This window comes from Eptesicus fuscus, chromosome 20 (assembly GCF_027574615.1).
Source record: "Eptesicus fuscus isolate TK198812 chromosome 20, DD_ASM_mEF_20220401, whole genome shotgun sequence".
In the NCBI taxonomy this organism is placed as follows: Eukaryota; Metazoa; Chordata; class Mammalia; order Chiroptera; family Vespertilionidae; genus Eptesicus; species Eptesicus fuscus.
The window spans coordinates 35,653,004-35,672,049 of record NC_072492.1 but is presented as its reverse complement, the minus strand read 5'-3'; the positions used below and the strand labels follow the sequence as shown (position 1 = coordinate 35,672,049).

The following is a 19,046-nucleotide window of genomic DNA, read 5'->3' as shown; positions in this document are numbered from 1 at the left end:
AAACACGGGGAAAAACTCCCGCCCTCCTCTGCCTCTACTTCATCCCCACCGTGGCAGCCTTGTTCGTGACCGCGACCATGTCTCTGGTACTCATCACTTTTATAATAAACCCTTTTTATGGAAGCACAAAAGGGTACAGTTGAATTATCCCAACAGGTCAAGAAATAGAACTGTTGCTGCTTAATCTCCGTAGCTGAAGTTCGTCTCCGGAGACATATGGGTCAGGGACAAGGGTAGGGGTGGGAGGGGGATGTGCGGGGAAGCCGACTGGACCTCAGTCCCCAGGCCTGCACTTCACCTGCGGGGCTTGGGAGGCGGGCAGAGCCCACGAGTCCCCCCACCAGATCCCCAAGAGGACAGCAATCTTGACAACCCTGGAAGCCTTCAAGAGAGAGTAACAGTGAGGAGGAATCAATGTGGGGTGCTGGTTCGGGCCTCATTTGGCTGCCTGGGACGAAGAGACAGGATAGAAAAGTCTGGAAGGTGGAGGCAAAGGGAGCAGCGGTGGAAGACTACAACTCCCATCAAGCTCTGGGTCGGGGACGCCTGCGTACTGCGCGCCCGTTGCCCATGCGGCCCTAGGGCAGGGAGCGCCGCGCCGCTCCGCTGCGGGGGAGGCCATGGCGGAACCTTCCCAGGCCTCGACCCCGGCCCCGGCCGCGCAGCCCCGGCCCCTTCAGTCCCCAGCCCCCGCCCCAACCCCGACTCCTACTCCCAGCCCGGCTTCGGCGCCGACTCCGGCTCCCACTCCGGCACCTGCCCCCGCTCCAGCTGCAGCCCCAGCCGGGAGCGCTGGGACGGGGGGGCCCGGGGTAGGAAGTGGGGGTACCGGGAGCGGGGGGGATCCGGCTCGACCTGGCCTGAGCCAGCAGCAGCGCGCCAGCCAGAGGAAGGCGCAAGTCCGGGGACTGCCGCGCGCCAAGAAGCTTGAGAAGCTAGGGGTCTTCTCGGCTTGCAAGGTGGGGGCGGGGCCTGGGCCAGGGGGCGGGGTTTGGGACATCCTAGGGCTCGGGTGGCAATGGAAGCAAAGCTCTGGCTGGGGAGAGGCTCCTCGTCCCTGGGATGCATACAGGCTTTTTGACGGATCCTTCTGCCTCCAGGCCAATGAAACCTGCAAGTGTAATGGCTGGAAAAACCCCAAGCCCCCCACTGCACCCCGCATGGACCTGCAGCAGCCAGCTGCCAACCTGAGTGAGCTGTGCCGCAGCTGTGAGCACCCCTTGGGTAAGGCAGGAAGTGCCCTGGGAGCTGGGGCGGGGGCGAAGCAGGTGCTGGCTCCTGCTTGGACAGGGTGACTTCAGTGCCACAGAGCTTCATCTTTTAAAAACCAAAGGTGCCTTCTAAGGAGGGGTTGGGTTGGGGTGAGGAGGAGAAAGGAAATCTGCCAATACAGAAATACAGACACAGGAATAGTCAGAGAAGGACCCGAGCGTGTCTTGGCTGGTGATGAGGGGCAGGACGTCCTGTTGATCTCTTCTGTCCATTTCCCCCAACTCTACCACCTGCTCTTGCAGCGGACCATGTGTCCCACCTGGAGAATGTGTCAGAGGAGGAGATTAACCGGCTGCTGGGGATGGTGGTGGATGTGGAGAATCTGTTCATGTCTGTTCACAAGGAGGAAGACACGGACACTAAGCAGGTCTATTTCTACCTCTTCAAGGTGAGCTTCCTCCACGTGCAAGTGAGTGAGCTAAAGGGGTTGAGGCTGGTGGGTCTGCAGCTCTTGATCTCTGCTGACCTCTGCCCCTCCCTCTTCCTCTTCCTCCAGCTCCTTCGGAAATGCATCCTGCAGATGACCCGGCCCGTGGTGGAGGGGTCTCTGGGCAGCCCCCCATTTGAGAAGCCTAATATTGAGCAGGTGGGATGAAGAAGGGGGCAAGAAAATTGGGGGCATCTTGGAGGAGTGAGGAGACTGTGTTCTCCATCCTCCTCAAGCTGGGAACAGGGGAGAGGTTCCAAGAAGGGGGGATGTTTTGTGCTAACCTCAGTGTGTGCATAGGGGTCGTGAGCGGGCATAGTTTCTCTTCACAGAGAGCCTCGGAATGAGAGGAGAGCCTTGCCCCTGCCCTCAGGAAGCCCCTAGTTTTGGATAAGAAGCCCATGCTGGCTGCTCACACCTCTTTCCCGGTTTTGTCCCCCCCGCCCACCCCTTCTCAGGGTGTGCTGAACTTTGTGCAGTACAAGTTCAGTCATCTGGCTCCCCGGGAGCGGCAGACCATGTTCGAGCTCTCGAAGATGTTCTTGCTCTGCCTTAACTACTGGAAGCTTGAGACACCTGCCCAGTTTCGGCAGCGGTCTCAGGCTGAGGACGTGGCCACCTACAAGGTCAATTACACCAGGTAGGCCCAGCCAGGGACAGCACGGGGGGACGCTTCCGGGCTCGGCGGTTTCCACTCTCACCACCTCCCCACTCTCCGCAGATGGCTCTGTTACTGCCACGTGCCCCAGAGCTGCGACAGCCTCCCCCGCTACGAGACCACTCATGTCTTCGGGCGAAGCCTGCTTCGCTCCATCTTCACCGTCACCCGGCGGCAGCTGCTAGAGAAGTTCCGGGTGGAGAAGGACAAGCTGGTGCCCGAGAAAAGGACCCTCATCCTCACCCACTTCCCCAAGTAAGGCTCCTTCTGGCCTATCGGGATTCTGCCCCAAGTTCACATCCTCCCTGTTGTCCCCTCCTTTTCCAGGAAGGCTTCCCGGATTGGTCCCTCCCCTCCCTCCATGAGCCTTCTGGGACCTGGGCGTCTACCTGGACCACTTGCCCAGGGCCCAGACGCAACATGTTAGCATTTGCCTTTTGTACCAGTCAGGGGGTGGCAGATACACGGCCCGAGTGCTAACACTACCCTGCCCGCACCCCTGGTGTCTACAGTTGCTGCATGTCTTACACCAGTTATTTCCCACGGGGCCCGGACACAGCCTCACAATCCTTCCCGCCACAGCACTCCAAAAAAACCCAGAGCTGATACTTGAGGCAAAACCAATTTCCACTCCTCTTCTAGTTCTTTCTGAAGGATTTTCCTCTGTTCTGCCTCACCTTCCTCTCATTTTAAACCTGCTCATAGCTATCCAGTTCAGGAAGCCTTTCCTGAGTAATCCAGAACCTCTAGTGTCCCTTCTGCCACCAGCTGGGAGTAAGGTGGCAGGAGGGGGTGCATTCTGACCCCCATTTTGATACTGAGGCCCAGGGTGATTTGGTGCCCTGCCTGGTCACAGTACAGAGTGGCATCCGTTCAGACCCTGCCTCCCTCTTCTGTCCACAATGGCAAACTGGGCCTCTGGTCTCTCCTGGATTTGTCCTGTCCTCCTACCTTCAACTAGGGTCTCCCAGGAGGCAGAGGCTGTGCCTCCTCCTGGGCTAAGGCAGAGGTTGTCTCTGTTCTCAGGCTCCCAGTTCCTGAGAAGAGGGTCGGTCTCTTTGACCAGCCCCCCTGGTGTCTGGCCCAGGCTGCTGCCTTGGTTAGACAGAATTGTGGGACCGACTGTACCCTCCCACAGATTCCTGTCCATGCTGGAGGAGGAGATCTACGGGGCAAACTCTCCGATCTGGGAGTCAGGCTTCACCATGCCACCCTCAGAGGGGACCCAGCTGGTGCCCCGGCCAGGTATGTGCCACAGCAGGTTTTACAAGGTCTCTGCTTGGCCTTCCTGGCTGAGCTCAGGTGCCCCCCGCCCCCCGCTGTGGAAGAGGGGCTTCGAATAGCAGCCGTGGAGAAATGCAGGAGGGCTCAACTGGGGTTGGAGGGTCCAGATCCCTTTTTGGGACCCACCAACATCTTTGGAACCACCACTCCCCGCCCCCCGATTCTTCTGTCTCTCTCAGCTACAGTCAGTGCAGCAGTTGTTCCCAGCACCCCCATCTTCAGCCCCACCATGGGTGGGGGCAGCAATAGCTCCTTGAGTCTGGATTCTGGAGGTGCTGAGCCCATGCCAGGTGGGTACTTGACCCTTGATACCCACTCAGCCCTCCCCCAATCTCTCTGCCTATCCCTGGAAGACCTTGCCGACCTCCCCAGCAGGTGAGAAGAGGAAGCTCCCAGAGAACCTGACCCTGGAGGATGCCAAGCGGCTCCGTGTGATGGGCGACATCCCCATGGAGCTGGTCAACGAGGTCATGCTCACCATCACTGACCCTGCTGCCATGCTGGGGCCCGAGGTAGGCGGCTGGCTTGCTGGCCAGCAGGGGTAGGGAGCGGCCCTCGTGGCCCTGAGACCCTTGCTCACTACCCCTTTTCTGGTGCCCAGACGAGCCTACTGTCGGCCAATGCAGCCCGGGACGAGACAGCCCGCCTGGAGGAGCGCCGCGGCATCATCGAATTCCATGTCATCGGCAACTCGCTGACGCCCAAGGCCAACCGGCGGGTGCTGCTCTGGCTCGTGGGGCTGCAGAATGTCTTCTCCCATCAGCTGCCACGCATGCCCAAGGAATACATCGCCCGCCTCGTCTTTGACCCGTGCGTCCCCAGGAGAGCCCCAACCCCAGGGCATCACATCCGGGCACCTGTCCTTGGCCTCCACACCCCTCCCTAGGCCTCTTCCTCCAGCCTCTGGTTCTTCCTCCTCGGTTCCCAGCCCTGAATACAGCTCAGGCCTCCACGGCTATGGGGACCTGAGGAGCATTTGGGGGGCAGGTAGGGACCGTGACCTGTCCCCTCTCCCCTCAGGAAGCACAAGACTCTGGCCTTGATCAAGGACGGGCGCGTCATTGGTGGGATCTGCTTCCGCATGTTTCCCACCCAGGGCTTCACGGAGATTGTCTTCTGTGCTGTCACCTCAAATGAGCAGGTCAAGGTGGGTGCCTGCCCTCAGCCCCTGCCCCTGCCCCTGCCCCATCCCACCACCTGCTTCTGATTTAGACCCGATCAGAGTAGAGGATGCGGTGATGCAGCAGCCCCCAGCACTTCTTTTAGTGGCCAGACAGTTCCTCAGTTCCCCACAAGGTGGCACTTGTTCTCTGATAACGGTGGACTAAGAAAATAGCCTGTTGCCCTAGCTCGCTCCCTCAGTGGTTAGAGTGTCAGCCCATGCACTGGAGGGTCTCGGATTAGATTCCTGGTCAAGGGCACATACCTGGGTTGCGGGCTCGTTCCTGCCCCTATTCTGGGTGCGTGCGAGGGAGGCAACCAACCAATGTGTCTCTCACATCCACGTTTCTCTCCCCTGTCTCTCTCCTCCCCTCCCCTCTCCCTTCCACTCTCTAAAAAAAGTCAATGGGAAAAAATCCTCAGTGAGGATAAAAAAGAAAGAAAACACCTGTTGTCAAATGGATCCAGAGAATCAGTCACACTTTTTTTTTAATCCTCCACCCGAGGATATGTTTTTGTTAATTTGAGAGAGGGGATCGAACCTGCAACCTAGGTATGTGCCCTGACTGGGAATCGAACCCCCAGCCTTTTGGTGTATGGGACGCTGCTCCACCAACTGAGCCACCTGACCAGGGCGGAATCAGTAACACTTTTAAATGGACCTGAGATGTTGTCATCACAAGAACGTTTACACACTTTGGGGCGTTACCTTTGTGGTAGCCCTGTGCTGGGGGATAGTCCTGGCTTCTCGCCTCTCGTGATCACAGCAGGCCCCCTAGCAGGGCCCCTGGTTCTCCGTCACAGACCCCAGCTCTGCGTGTTGCCTCCTTGGTCCCGGCACGTGTGGGAGTCCGTGTCTTCAGGGGTCACGTGCTGTAGCCAGCAGGGCCCTCGGGATTCCCCTTCTCGATTCCGAGGCCGGGGACCAGGAACCGGTAGCCTGTGGACAGCAGCTTCCTGGTTGGGTTTGGCTCCTAGCCCTGCCGTGCCTGGCAGCCGGACCTTGTACAGATTTTCTCATGTAGCTGAGTTTCAGTTTTCCTTCTGTAAGTTGGCCGCAGTACCTGCCTCATGACTTAACTTGAGACTTGGTCACCTGACTCAGAGCAAGTGCCTAGAAATCCAGTGTCCTTCAGTTTTCTCGTCATAACCTCCCTTCCTCTGCTGCTTGCCTTTCCTACTACCTGCCCCCTCCTCCTGTTCAATCTGCTCCCTCCTCCCTGGGCCCTTCTGAGTTCTGTCCAGCACCAGGCCCGCCCCCTCCCCCTGGTAAGCCCTGCTCCCTCCCCTGCAGGGCTATGGGACTCACCTGATGAACCACCTGAAGGAGTATCACATCAAACACAACATCCTCTACTTCCTCACGTATGCTGACGAGTATGCCATCGGCTACTTCAAAAAGCAGGTGACCCTCGCCTTCCCCCACCCCACCCCACACTTGCCGGCCACCTGGGGCAGGAGTCATTGTCTCGCTCCCTGGTGTGGATGGACTGGGAGTCCCTGCAGGCCCCTGTTCCTTCTAGTACCTGCAGGGACCTCCTTCCTGCCTTCTTTCTCCCTCCTGCTGCCGCCCCTGTGAGTAGGACTTGGAGGGCAGTAGGGTAGCCGGCAGGATTGGGAGGCTCTTGGGGGTTTGTTGGAAGGGGGCTGACCTAGAATCTTTCCAGGGGCAGATTGAGCTTTCAAAGTGCAGAGCACTGTGCTGGGCACTGTCGGAGGGGGTCCAGGGTCTGGAGAGAGGGGACATGGCATGCAGCTGGCCTTGGGTGCTCCTGGGAGAGGGGCTGTAAAATTGGGAAAGTGTTGCGATGGGTGGGGTCGTGTCGCCTACTCCCTAGGGCTTCTCCAAGGATATCAAGGTGCCCAAGAGCCGCTACCTGGGTTACATCAAGGACTACGAGGGGGCGACCCTGATGGAGTGTGAGCTGAACCCCCGCATCCCCTACACGGAGCTCTCCCACATCATCAAGAAGCAGAAGGAGGTTGTGTGCTTTTTGTGGAATGTGCATGTGGGGGTGAGCACGTGTGTGGGATGAGCATGTGTACCACATGTGCGTGCATGTGCATGCATGAGGTAGGGCCGGGATCTTGGTTCTTGCTCCGCCTCTTGGGAAAGTTAGGAGGAGAGGCACCTGGATTCAGGGACGGGGCCTCCGACTGGCCTGGGAGGGTAGTGGCTCGGCTGGGATTGGCCCCTCAGACCCCTCCTTCCTCAGATCATCAAGAAGCTGATTGAGCGCAAACAGGCCCAGATCCGAAAGGTCTACCCCGGGCTCAGCTGCTTCAAGGAAGGTGTGCGGCAGATTCCCGTGGAGAGTGTCCCTGGCATTCGTAAGCAGGGCTCTTGGTGCGGGAGGGGCGCGCTGCTTGGGTGTGGACAGGCGTTCTGAGGGATGTTCTCCGCACCCCCGCTTTGCAGGAGAGACGGGCTGGAAACCACTGGGGAAGGAGAAGGGGTGAGTGTTGTGTGGAGGGACAGGGTGTTGGGGGAGGCAGAGGGACCAGGAGCCTCAGACTTGACATCTGTCGCCCCAGGAAGGAGCTGAAGGACCCTGACCAGCTCTACACAACCCTCAAAAACCTGCTGGCCCAGATCAAGGTGGGGAGACCAGGCTCGCCCCTGGGGGTCCCTGTGCCCGTGGCTGTGGCTTTATGACCCGTGTGGGTGGGCGACAGTCGTGAGCTGGGCATGGGCCACGGGATCCTGGTCCCAGCTCAACTCTCCCCTCTAGTCGCACCCCAGTGCCTGGCCCTTCATGGAGCCGGTGAAGAAGTCGGAGGCCCCTGACTACTACGAGGTCATCCGCTTCCCCATCGGTGAGGATGCTCCATCCCGACCCCTTCCTTCCACTCCCGCCCGCAAATCCTGCTCCTGCCTTCACCGGCCACACAGCCCCCTGTGACCTGCCCTCTCTCCTGCTGCCCAGACCTGAAGACCATGACGGAGCGGCTGCGCAGCCGCTACTACGTGACCCGGAAGCTCTTTGTGGCCGACCTGCAGCGGGTCATCGCCAACTGCCGCGAGTACAACCCGCCCGACAGCGAGTACTGCCGCTGCGCCAGCGCCCTGGAGAAGTTCTTCTACTTCAAGCTCAAGGAGGGCGGGCTCATTGACAAGTAGTCCCAGCCTTGGCCCACAGCCTCACCGTGAATGTCGCCACCTCAGGACTGATCTGATCGCTAGGGAGGCCTGGCGCCCGGGTCCCTCTCAGCTTGAGACACTCCAGCCCCTGATCCTGCAGTCCTTTCTGGGCCCTTGGGCACCCCAAGCCTGCAGCCCTGTCCCACCCGTCGTTGTGTTGGACGTTGGGAGGGGTCTCCTGGGTGTGGGCTCGGTGCCGCTACAGTGGCTGGAGGCCAGAGCATACACCTGCCCAGCTTTGGTGGCTCTCAGCCCTGGTCCCCACAGAGCTGTGGTGTCTTACTAGAGTCCTGGGCCTGGCCCAGGCCACTGTCTCCTCAAAGGCAGGACTGACAATTTTAGCTTGAACGAGGGCTCCAGGGTTTGGAAATCCAACCCGGACTGGAGGGGCCATGCCTTGCCCTGCACTGTTGTGTTCTGTCTGTCCCCAGGGGTGGGGGACATGGGGACCATTTGTTTCCTGGCATTAATCCCTTGGAGGGATCAATAAAGCTCTTTTTGTTTTTGTCTCTGTGTGTGTGATTGTTTCTTCAGTAGCATCCCAGGCCTTAGCAGGCCGACCTGTTCCTGCCAGTACCTCCTGCAAGCTGGAGCCCATTGAGCTCAGGTTGTGGCGAGGACCCCTCCCCAGCAGGCCTCATGCCTAGTCCCGTGCCCCAGAGCCTGCCTGGCTGCAGCCTCCACTTCTCCCTGCTCCTGGCTGTTCCTGGTCCAGGTGCCTGAACAGCAGGGTCCAAATCTCCCCGGGGCTGCCTTTGCCTGGGTGACATGGTTACAGCTGACTCCAAAAGGAGTGGGGGTAGGGTGGGGTGGCCGGCGGGACCCATGTTGTAAAAGGTGCTTTCCTGTCAGCAGCATTTCTTCCTCAGTCTGAGGCCCGTGAGGAAGAGATGGGAAAGCTGAGCTCCAGTCAGCTGGGCTGGCTCCGCCCCTCAGTTTCAGTTTCCTTTTCTATCCCGCAGAGCTCAGCCGCAGGCATCCGGGTTCAGAGCAGGGCTGCCCTTGGCGGTGGGTGCGGGTGGTAAGGTGAGGCTGGGCAGGGCTCTGTCTTACTCCTGCCTCCCCTCGGCCAGATCAGGTTCCTGGTAGGTTCCCTGTCCCACCTCCTTCAAGCAGGATGGAGTCTTGGGCAAAGGGAGGTCTCTGCACCAGCCTGGGTTGGCTGGGAGCAGGTAGGGGGCAGATCTGATGGGGGTTGAGCTGAGTAGGGGGCCAGGAGGGCCAGGGGTCTGAGTCCCCTGCCATTCCCAGAATGGAGCTGCGATCCTACCAGTGGGAGGTGATCATGCCTGCCCTGGAGGGCAAGAATATCATCATCTGGCTGCCCACGGGCGCTGGGAAGACCCGGGCGGCTGCCTATGTGGCCAAAAGGCATCTTGAGACCGTGGATAGAGCCAAGGTGGTCGTATTGGTCAACAGGGTAAGTGGCCTGCCCGCCCCCCCCCCCCCCCCCCGTGGGCTCTCAGCTCCTCGGTGCCTCTCAAGACCCTTCAGAACTCCAGAGCTTCTGTGGCCATCTCTCAGCTCACCTTTTCACTCATCCCAGCCATGGCCTCCGCCCACCCCCTACACTCAGCTCCTGCTTCCTCCCCCCATCTCATCCGCACCCCAGGTACACCTGGTGACCCAGCATTATGAGGAGTTCAGCCGAATGCTGGGTGGGCGCTGGGCCATTGCAACCCTGAGTGGGGACATGGGGCTACGACCCGGCTTTGGACATTTGGCCCGGAGGAATGACCTGCTCATCTGCACAGCTGAGCTGCTGCAGACGGCACTGAGCAGCCCCGAGGAGGAGGAGCACGTGGAGCTCAATGGTGAGAGCTGGATGCGCCTGAGGCACCCCTGCCTGCCACCCCCAGGGCCCCTCTTCTGGTAAAGATGGGAGATTTTGTGGGAGTGAGAGCTTCCCTATTCACCAAACCCCAGCATACACCCTAGTAGAAAAAGACCTGGCTACAGTGCAGGATCTTGGGCAAGTCCCTTTCTCCATCTTGAGCCTCAGTTTATTAATCTGTAAAATGGAGGAAAATCATCCCTGACTGGCCGTTTTCTGGGGTCTGGCTGCAAATTGTGAAGGGAGGAAGGAATTCTCGGATGAATTCTGGGAACTGCATGAAACAAAGCTTATGGGAGGGCTTTGCAAGCATAGTTCTTTCCCATGTGCCCCCAGCCTTCTCTCTTCTCGTGGTGGATGAGTGCCACCACACGCACAAAGACACTGTCTACAACGTCATCCTGAGCCAGTATCTACAGCACAAACTCGAGGGGACAAGGCCCCTGCCCCAGGTGCTGGGTCTCACAGCCTCCCCAGGCACTGGCAGGGCCACCAAGCTGGATGGAGCCATTGACCACATCCTGCAGGTCAGCTTGGTCCCTGACCCTCTCCTCACCTGACTCACCAGGGACCTCCCTGGCCTGGCCTACCCCCTGCCCACCAGTCCTAGGCCGGCTCACCCAGGCAGGGTCCAGATCCCTACCTCACCTAACTTCCAGCCTCCAAAGGCTTCTTAATGCACTTGGAATAAACACTCCACTCTGGCTTAGAGAGTTCCCTGTGACCTAGCCCCTGCTTACGTCTCCAACCTCATCCAGGCTCCTCCTCCCCCCGCCCCCTCGCTCTCCCCCCCTGCTCTACTGGCCTTCTCTCTGTAGCTTGAGCATGTCAGGCTTGTTCCCATCACAGGACTCTTGCACTTGCCATTCCTTCTGCCCGAATACCCTTCCCCCGTACTTACCTGTCTGCCTCCTTCTTGTCATTAGGGAACAACTTAAATGTCACACCTTCAAAGCCTTCCCTGATCACCCCCACTGCACTCGCCATATCATTCAATTTTATTCTCTTCGGGGCTTGTTAACACTACCTGCAATCCTCTCATTCTGTTGCTCTTTACTAGTTTATCGTCTGTCTCCCCAACTGCAATGTAAGGTGCTCTGTATCCCCAGTACCTAGAACAGCACTGGGCAAGCAATAAATACCGTATTTATCGAATAAATGAATCCCCACCCCCCAATGGCCCTGCCTCTGCTGGGACCCATCCTGCCCCAAAGCTCTGCCCATTGTCCCCACAGAACAACCCCCCCCCCAATCATTCCAGTGAACCCCTCTCTGTTGCCCAGCTTTGTGCCAACCTGGACACGTGGCGCATCATGTCACCCCAGACCCACCTCCGCGAGCTGCAGGAGCACAACCGCCTGCCCTGCAAACAGTACGACCTCTGCCACAGGCGCCGCGAGGTGTGTGGAGGGGGGAGCGGGGGCGGGGGCGGGGGCGGGACAGGAGTGCAATTAGGCCACCGGGGGCTGAGCCTCGACTCCGCTCCCAGGAGAGCTGTGACGCCACTTCGCTTGCTTATATTGCCTGAGCCTCCATTTCTTCTTTCTGTGAAATGGGGCCGATCCTCCTGTTCGGTTTCACTCAGATGCCACCCCGGACATCTGTCAAAACCCTGGGCACGCACGCAGCAGAGCGCTTTGCAAACCATAAAGCTGGGGCGCTTTGTGCTGAGGCTGTTCCAAGCTCTCTCCTGCGCTGTGGACACTGCCCGGTGTCCGCTGTGACAGGCTGGACAGGGACTAGCCACCAGCGTGCTCAGGCCAGAGGTCAAGGCCACATAATGGGGTGGAGACAGAGCAGGAGTCAGGTGCGGGAACCTGACCCCCGCCTCCAGCCAGGCCTCTGTCACACCATAGCGGTGTAGGAATTCCTTCACGCGCTCCCTCTGCTCGTAGGACCCGTTTGGGGACATGCTGAAGAGGCTCATGGAACAAGTACAGGACCACCTGGAGATGCCCGAACTGAGCCGGGACTTCGGGACGCAGACCTACGAGCAGCAGGTGGTGGAGCTGAGCAAGACCGGTGAGAAGGCCTGGGAAGTCCCTGCCTTTAGGGGGCGGGGCCCAGCCTGTGGGGGCGGGGTCTCGGCGGGAATGGAGCCAGGGGGCGGGGCCGCTCAGACACCGAGTCCCCCGTGGGTCCAGCGGCCGAGGCCGGGCTCCAGGAGCGGCGAGCGTATGCGCTTCACCTGCGGCGCTACAACGACGCGCTGCTCATCCACGACACGGTCCGCGCTGTGGACGCCCTGGCCACGCTGCGCCAATTCTACGACTGGGAGCGAGCCACCAAGACCCAGGTCCTGCGAGCCGAGCGCTGGCTGCTGGCTCTGTTCGACGGTGAGGCTCCTGGGGAAGAGGGCTGGGAACTGGGCTAGGGGTCAGTGGCCAGCCGGGCCGGGGCTCGGCTCCAACAAGTTGGGGAGGTGCCAACAAGAGTTCCGGGGCCCTGTGTTTCTACCCAAAAGTCAAGGCTGTGGAGGTGACAAAAGAGCCATGTGCTCATTTGTGAAGGTTTCCGTAGGCGTAAAAACTAGTTTACGTTATTGACAAGTACTTTTTAAAAATCGTTTCAGTGGGACTCTTCCCCGGAAGTCGAGCGTGTTTGGGACCTTTCAACTGGGGAAAGGAGGTGGTCAGAGGGCGAAATTCAAGACTAGAGGCCTCCGCACAGGCCGAGGGGCAAGGGTCTTTCTGAACAGACCTGAGGCTGAGTCAGTCCTGGGTTACATGAAAAGGTCAAGGGTCATCCTGGCAGCAGGGTTGAAGAGGGGTGCTGGATAAGGTGTGTGAGCACCCGGACTGTACCCCGGGGATAAGGCTGGCTGGCCCTGAGGCTGGGCAGGCAGAGGGTGTCCCAACCTGTGTTCTCGGTGCAGCTCAGGGGAAATCAGGCCGGAGCAGGTAACGCCAGGCCCCCTCTGGATCCCTGCAATCTTACACCTGTGAGCCGCTCACCCTCATGTCCGGCCCACCTCCAGGCCAGAGTCCTGTGCCTCTGATTTTTGGGCTTTTCTGGCAGACCACAAGAATGAGCTGGCCCTCCTGGCAACTCGTGGCCCGGAGAACCCCAAACTGGAGATGCTGGAACAGATCCTGCAGAATCAGTTTGGGAGTCCCGGCAGCCCCCGCGGCATCATCTTCACCCGCACCCGCCAGAGCGCTCACTCCCTCCTGCTCTGGCTCCAGCAGCAGCCGGGTCTGCAGGCAGTGGACATCAGGGCCGAGCTGCTGATCGGGGCTGGGAACAGCAGCCAGAGCACCCATATGACCCAGGTGTGGGCTTTGGGGAAAGGAGCTGAGGCTGGGGAGTTCCCTAGGGGAGAAGAGAAGGGGAGTCTTCAGCACAGAGAGATGGGGGCAGGGGGCGGGGCTGAGGAGGGAGATGGACACTGAGATCCCCAGGGCTGAAGGTTTTCCCGTTCTGCGGGTCTCTGGGGGCAGAGAGGCAGAAACAAGGGGGTCTGCAGGGGTAGAGGTGAGTGATGTCCTCAGGACAGAGGATTGGGGGTCTGGGGTCCCTTGGAGAAGAATAGGTCCTGAGAGCTCCTAGAGTACAGGGGCAGGGACCCGTAGGAGTCCCCAGGGGAGAGAGGGGTTAGATGCTCACCTGGAAAGATGGGCAACATCCTGGGGGGTACTTGGAGGTAGAGATGGAGACTCAGGGTCCCCCAGAAAAGGGGCCAAGATCTTGAATAAAAGGGCTAAACCAGGAGAGGCTGGGCTTGCAAGAGGGTAGGCCTGAAGCCTCCTCATATACCATCCTCTTTCTCCCTCCGCCCCCACAGAAGGAACAGCAAGAAGTGATCCGTAAGTTCCGGGACGGGACCCTGAACCTCCTGGTGGCCACGAGTGTGGCAGAAGAGGGCCTGGACATCCCCCAGTGCAATGTGATTGTGCGCTACGGGCTCCTGACCAACGAGATCTCCATGGTCCAGGTGCCCAAACCACCCCCCTCAACAGCCCTCCAAGGATCCTGTGTGGGAACCCAGCCCCCACTCAGGCCCCTCTCTTTCCTCCCTCCCCAGGCAAGGGGTCGTGCCCGGGCCGATCAGAGTGTGTACTCCTTCGTGGCCGCCCAGGGCAGCCGGGAGTTGCGGCGGGAGCAGACCAACGAGGTACTGGAGGTTCTGATGGAGCGGGCAGTGGCCGCCGTGCAGGAGATGGACCAGGCTGAGTACCAGGCCAAGGTCTGTGGGCGGTCTGTGCGCCCTGTGGGGAGGGGGGCTGTGGGCATTCTGCCTGGAAGGTCTCTGAGGCAAGCACATTCACACCCTTGTCCCCCCTTCCTGTGGGGGCTACGTTGGCCCACCTGGTGAAGGTCTGAATCCAGGGAAGGGTAGAGGCCAAGGATGGGGTTGCCAGGAAGACAATGGCTATTTCTCCAAAATGCCTGGGGAATAGGCCTGGTCCAGGGCTTTTCATTTACCTTCACCACCCAGTGCTTTGTGTGTCTGTGAGAGCCGCCTCACAGCCCTCCCGGAGCCAGGCAGAGGGGGAGCAAAGACGCGCACAAAATAAGCCCAGAACCAGGGCTTAGAGCGGTCCCCTGAGGGGGGTCACCGTCGTCCAGCCTCGCACAGCACAGTCCCCGTTTCCGCCAGTTGTCCCGGCAGAATTCCTGATGGTGCCTCCCGTTAGAGTCAGAGAAGCAACTTTGCATGAACACCTCCAAAGCGGGGTGAAGACTCAGGGAGAAAGCTTGCCTCGCTCCCTGTGCTGCCCCCCAACCCAGTATTATTTTCTCCTCCGAGCCGCTTCCGAAAGCTCCCGGGAGGGCTGAGGAAAGTCCCCCTGTACCAACCATCGCGCTGAGGTCCTTAGAGGCCCTCGGTCCCTCTGGGAGCATTTCTGAGATCAGGTCTCTTGGGCCCCAGCCATGCCCGGTGTCCCCTCCCACCCCAGATCCGGGATCTGCAGCGGGAAGCGCTGGTCCGGCGGGCGGCCCAGGCGGCCCAGAGGAAGACGCGGCAGCAGCAGTTCCTGGCCGAGCAAGTGCAGCTCCTCTGTGTCAACTGCATGGTGGCCGTGGGCCACGGGAGCGACCTGCGGAAGGTGGAGGGCACCCACCACGTCAACGTGAACCCCAACTTCTCGTGAGACCTGTGGAAGGGGCTGTCTGGATGAGAGGAAGAGTGGGGTGCATTAAGAGTTTGGGGGGGGGTTAAAGAGCATTTGAACAAGTACCAAGTGTGCAGGTTTTATCACCACCCCATTTCGCAGGGGAGAAAATAGAGGCTCCGAGAGCCTCGGCGACTTGCCCGAGCCCCCGCAGCCACTCTGTGGTTGAGCAAGAGCTGGCATTCAGGGTGCCAAATGCTGAGGGGCCACTCAATGGCCCCCTGGTCCTACATACTCTGAAGACATCAAGAGGGGCTGGTTGTCCCTGAGCCATCCCCTCATCCTCCGCTCCCTCGCGTGTAGCCTTCCCCCACCCTCCATTTGTTCATTCGTTAAGGAAGTATTCATTAGGCGGCTACCGTGTGCCAGGCCACTGTGCCCATGGTCTTCACACATGGGTGGTGCTGAGGCCTGAACTTGGGCAGAGGGCGTGGGATGGAGGCGGCACAGGCCGAGCTCATTGAAGTCTCTGTGCCTCTTGACAGGCAGGAAGGCCCGAGGCCCAGCAGAGGCTCAGCAGGAAGGATGGCGAGCCGTCTGGGCTGGGGGTTCATGAGGTCCGTGGCCACTCCCATTTCTTTCTAGGATCTACTACAACGTCTCCGAGAAGCCCGTGGCTATAGACAGAGTCTTCAAGGACTGGGTGCCTGGGGGTGTCATTAGCTGCAAGAACTGTGGGGAAGTAAGTGCTGGGCCATGGCCCTCCACTCCCTTTAGAAGCCCTAATTCTGAAGGCCCAGCCTCTGCCACCAGGTGCCCTCCCCGGGACGGGGGAGACAGCCCTGCCCCAGGAGCCCTCCCCCCCCCCCATCTGAAGAGAGTGGTCCAACCCCTCTCTTAGGGAGCCCACCATGTGAGGAGGGAGGTAGCTCTGTCTGAGGTAGGAGACATAAGCCCCGCCTCCAGAGACTCTAACTTGAGGAGAGAAGCCCAGTCAGAGGATAGACACCCAAGCCCCACCGTCTCTGTCCCACCCCCAGCTCTGGGGTCTGCAGATGATCTACAAGTCGGTGAAGCTGCCGGCGCTCAAAGTCCGCACCATGCTGCTGCACACCCCGCGGGGGCGGATCCAGGCCAAGAAGTGGTCCTCCGTGCCCTTCCCGGTGCCTGACTTCGACTACGTGCAGCACTGTGCCCAGGCGCTGTCGGACTTCTCCCTGGACTGAGCATCTTGTCGCTGCAGTACCCAGATCAGGCTGTAGGCGGCGGGAGACTCCGCAGCAGCCAGCGTCTTCCCTGGACCAAGTCCGTGCAGGTCCCTCCTTGCCCGAGTAGTCACCAGCTCAGGGGCTTGCTGACCAGCCACAGAGGAACCCCAGGGGCCCAGACTGACTTCAACTCCCACATTAAGGAAGCAGCTGAAGGGCCAAAGGTCACCCCCTGGCCCCCCTGACACCCACACAGACACTTCTACACACTGGATGAAATGGGAGTAGGGGGCGGGGGGAGCGGGGGAGGCGGGTAGAACTGAGGCAGAATGGCCACACTGTACATGGTGCCCCCTTATCCATGCTTTCGCTCTTGTAGTTTGTTACTCCCAATTAACTGCGGTCCAAAAATATTAAATGGAAAATTCCCGAAATAAACGATTTTTGTGTTTTAAATTGTGCACCATTCTGAGTAGCGTGAGAAAATTTCGCACCATCCTGCTTGGTCCCACCTGGGGCATGAGTCATCGCTTTGTCCGGTGTACCCATGCATGTGCAGTGTGTATGCTATCGACCTGGCGGTCACTTAGCCACCTGGGCCGTCAGATCATCTGTCCAGGTTTCACAGCGCTTGTGTTTGAATAACCCTTTGAGTGGCCTAACACCACGTCACAATGCCGATGTCATCACCCTCCCTTGATCTCCTCACACAGACCTTGAATCATCTCGGATCACAAGAAGGTGAGTACTATACAGTAAGGTATTTTGAGAGAGACTACATTTACATAGCTTATTACAGCATATGTTATAATTGTTCTGTTATGAGTTGTTAATCTCTTACTGTGCCTAATTTGTAAATTAAAGTTTATCACAGGTATGTATGTATAGGACAAAACATAGTATATGTAGGGTTTGGTACTATCTTCCTGGAACATATCCTCTGTGAATAAGGAATCTCCAGTTTCCCTTGGCCTTTTGACATTCTTCTTTTTTTTTTTTTTTTTTTTTTTGAGGCTCCCCATAAATTAAAAATAAAGAAATAGAAAAATGGTGTAGAAAATGTGTAGTATTTTTAAAAAAATATTTTTATTGATTTCAGAGAGGAAGGGAGAGGGAGAGGGAGAGAGAGAAAACATCAATGATGAGAACGAATCATTGATTGGCTGCCTCCTGCACACCACACTGGGGATCGAGCCTGCAATCCAGGCATGTGCCCTGACCAGGAATCAAACCACCTCCTGGTTCATAGGTCAATGCTCAACCACTGAGCCATGCCAGCTGGGTGAAAATGTGTAGTATTTTAAAATCAGACTTGTTGAGGCATAATTGACAAAATAAACTACATATTTGTGGTGTTTAATTCGATGAATTTTAATGTATGTATGCTGTTCCACAATCAAGATAATGAACTCAGCCGTCAACCTGAAAACTTTCCTGGTGCCCATTATAATCCCTCCCTCTTTCACTCCCCATCCACAATCTGCTTTGTGGTATATTTTGGAGGTTGAAAGTGTGTTTTTTTTAAAACACCCCTCTTTTTGGTTATCATGTAACCTTATTTGGAGAGAGCATCAGAAGTCTAAATTTGAGAGCCATAAAAAAAATGTGAGCTTTCTTCTGCCGAAACCGGTTTGGCTCGGTGGATAGAGCGTAGGCCCGTGGACTGCAAGGTCCCGGGTTTGATCCCGGTCAAGGGCATGTACCTTGGTTGCGGGTCGGGGCACATCCCCGGCAGGGGGTGTGCAGGAGGCAGCTGGTCGATGTTTCTCTCTCATCGATGTTTCTAGCTCTCTGTCCCTCTCCCTTCCTCTCTGTAAAAAAAAATCAATAAAATATATTTTTTAAAAATGTGAGGCCTTCCTGCCCCCTCCCCCTCGTGAAAGCTTCTAACCCCAATGCCCCATTCTCCCCCGAACCCCCAGGTATCTCCCCTGGGCTGGCAGAGGCCCGAAGGATTTGAGGGGTAGGCATGGGGGTGGGGAAAGTCATAAAGGCCTAAATTTCCTGTTCTCATTTTAACAAGAAGTAAAGAAAGGCAAGATCTAGGTTGATTCTTCAGGGAAAGGGCTATTTCTGTAGTAAGAGGCCCAGCAGGCAGGAGTCACCTTCAAGAGGAAGGGAGGGGGCTAGGGCAGAGATTTGAGGTTTGAGAGCAGCATGGCAGTCCTTCCTGCCATCTAACCTCTCCGACTACATCCTTGGTCCTGCCTCGGGGTAGATTTAAAAAACAAAAACAAAAAATGTGCTCTCCCTTCCCCAGTATCTTCCTTCTTCAGCCCCCCTCTTCTCTGGATGAGAGCTAAAAGCCCAGTGCTAGGCTTTTCGGTTTCCATCCCCCTTAGAGAGTGTACCCTTCCGTCCCAGGGCCCTTCTTCCTCTAGGCTCTGGCTCCCAGAGTCACCCTTCTCCCTCCTGTCCCATCTCCACCTCCCTGGGTCCCTTCTGCCCATCCGCTCCCACTTCACCTTCAGTTGTCATCGCCCCTGCCAGCAACGTGCCTTTTACAGGTCAATAAAATTAGCGACAGGGGAGCAGAGGGAGGGGGCGGGGCCCAGGGGTGCTAAGCTCAATGGCCTTGAATGCAGCTGGACGCACGGAGTCCGGACGCCTGTCATTCCAGGGCTAAACAGTGACAGCTGAGGGACCTGAGCTGGTACTGGAGGGGGGGGGGGGGTGCTGTTGCAGGGAGAGATGGACTGAGGATACAGATGCCCAGGGCACCTAATGGTCCCCTCAGTGGCCTGAGCCCCTGGATGGGGGACCCTGACTTGGAGGGAGCGCCAGTATCGCGCCCACCTCACCACTGGGAGAGCTTTCTTGAGCTCAGTTGGAAGGGGGAACTCGGGCAAGGAGGGGTTGCCGGGCTTTCTTCTTCGTGTGAGGGGTCTTCCTAGGGAGCCCCCGCCTCCAGGGCAAGGCTGCCTGAGGGAGGGGATTTCCTGAGGTCCCCAGGACCCAGGCATCCTAACTTCTCCGCCCTCGGAACAGCCAGAGCTCCAGGCC

At 58.3% G+C, this 19,046-nt stretch overlaps 2 protein-coding genes across 4 annotated transcripts; both read left to right on the top strand.

The window, feature by feature from the left end:
- The first annotated feature begins 578 nt into the window (after positions 1–578).
- KAT2A (lysine acetyltransferase 2A) lies at positions 579–8,453 on the top strand. Of its 3 annotated transcripts, none has more exons than XM_008149369.3 (18): positions 579–959; positions 1,101–1,224; positions 1,515–1,660; positions 1,769–1,858; positions 2,158–2,339; positions 2,421–2,612; positions 3,496–3,602; positions 3,821–3,931; positions 4,017–4,153; positions 4,243–4,451; positions 4,662–4,788; positions 6,097–6,207; positions 6,641–6,784; positions 7,019–7,133; positions 7,222–7,258; positions 7,338–7,401; positions 7,535–7,619; positions 7,730–8,453. In XM_008149369.3, the coding sequence occupies exons 1-18, from the start codon at positions 621–623 to the stop codon at positions 7,921–7,923; spliced, it is 2,514 nt and encodes an 837-aa protein (XP_008147591.1). In that variant the 5' UTR covers positions 579–620; the 3' UTR covers positions 7,924–8,453. The 3 variants fall into 3 exon arrangements, with proteins under 3 accessions (XP_008147591.1, XP_028013064.1, XP_008147590.1); XM_028157263.2 differs by having other exon boundaries at positions 4,014–4,153; positions 7,019–7,094; XM_008149368.3 differs by having other exon boundaries at positions 4,014–4,153.
- A 458-nt stretch (positions 8,454–8,911) lies between these two features.
- Positions 8,912–16,313, top strand: DHX58 (DExH-box helicase 58). Its single transcript, XM_028157264.2, has 13 exons — positions 8,912–8,970; positions 9,196–9,364; positions 9,557–9,758; positions 10,115–10,305; positions 11,062–11,178; positions 11,674–11,800; positions 11,923–12,114; positions 12,797–13,050; positions 13,563–13,712; positions 13,803–13,964; positions 14,680–14,870; positions 15,481–15,577; positions 15,876–16,313. The coding sequence occupies exons 2-13, from the start codon at positions 9,197–9,199 to the stop codon at positions 16,059–16,061; spliced, it is 2,037 nt and encodes a 678-aa protein (XP_028013065.2). The 5' UTR covers positions 8,912–8,970; position 9,196; the 3' UTR covers positions 16,062–16,313.
- The last annotated feature ends 2,733 nt before the right edge of the window (positions 16,314–19,046 follow it).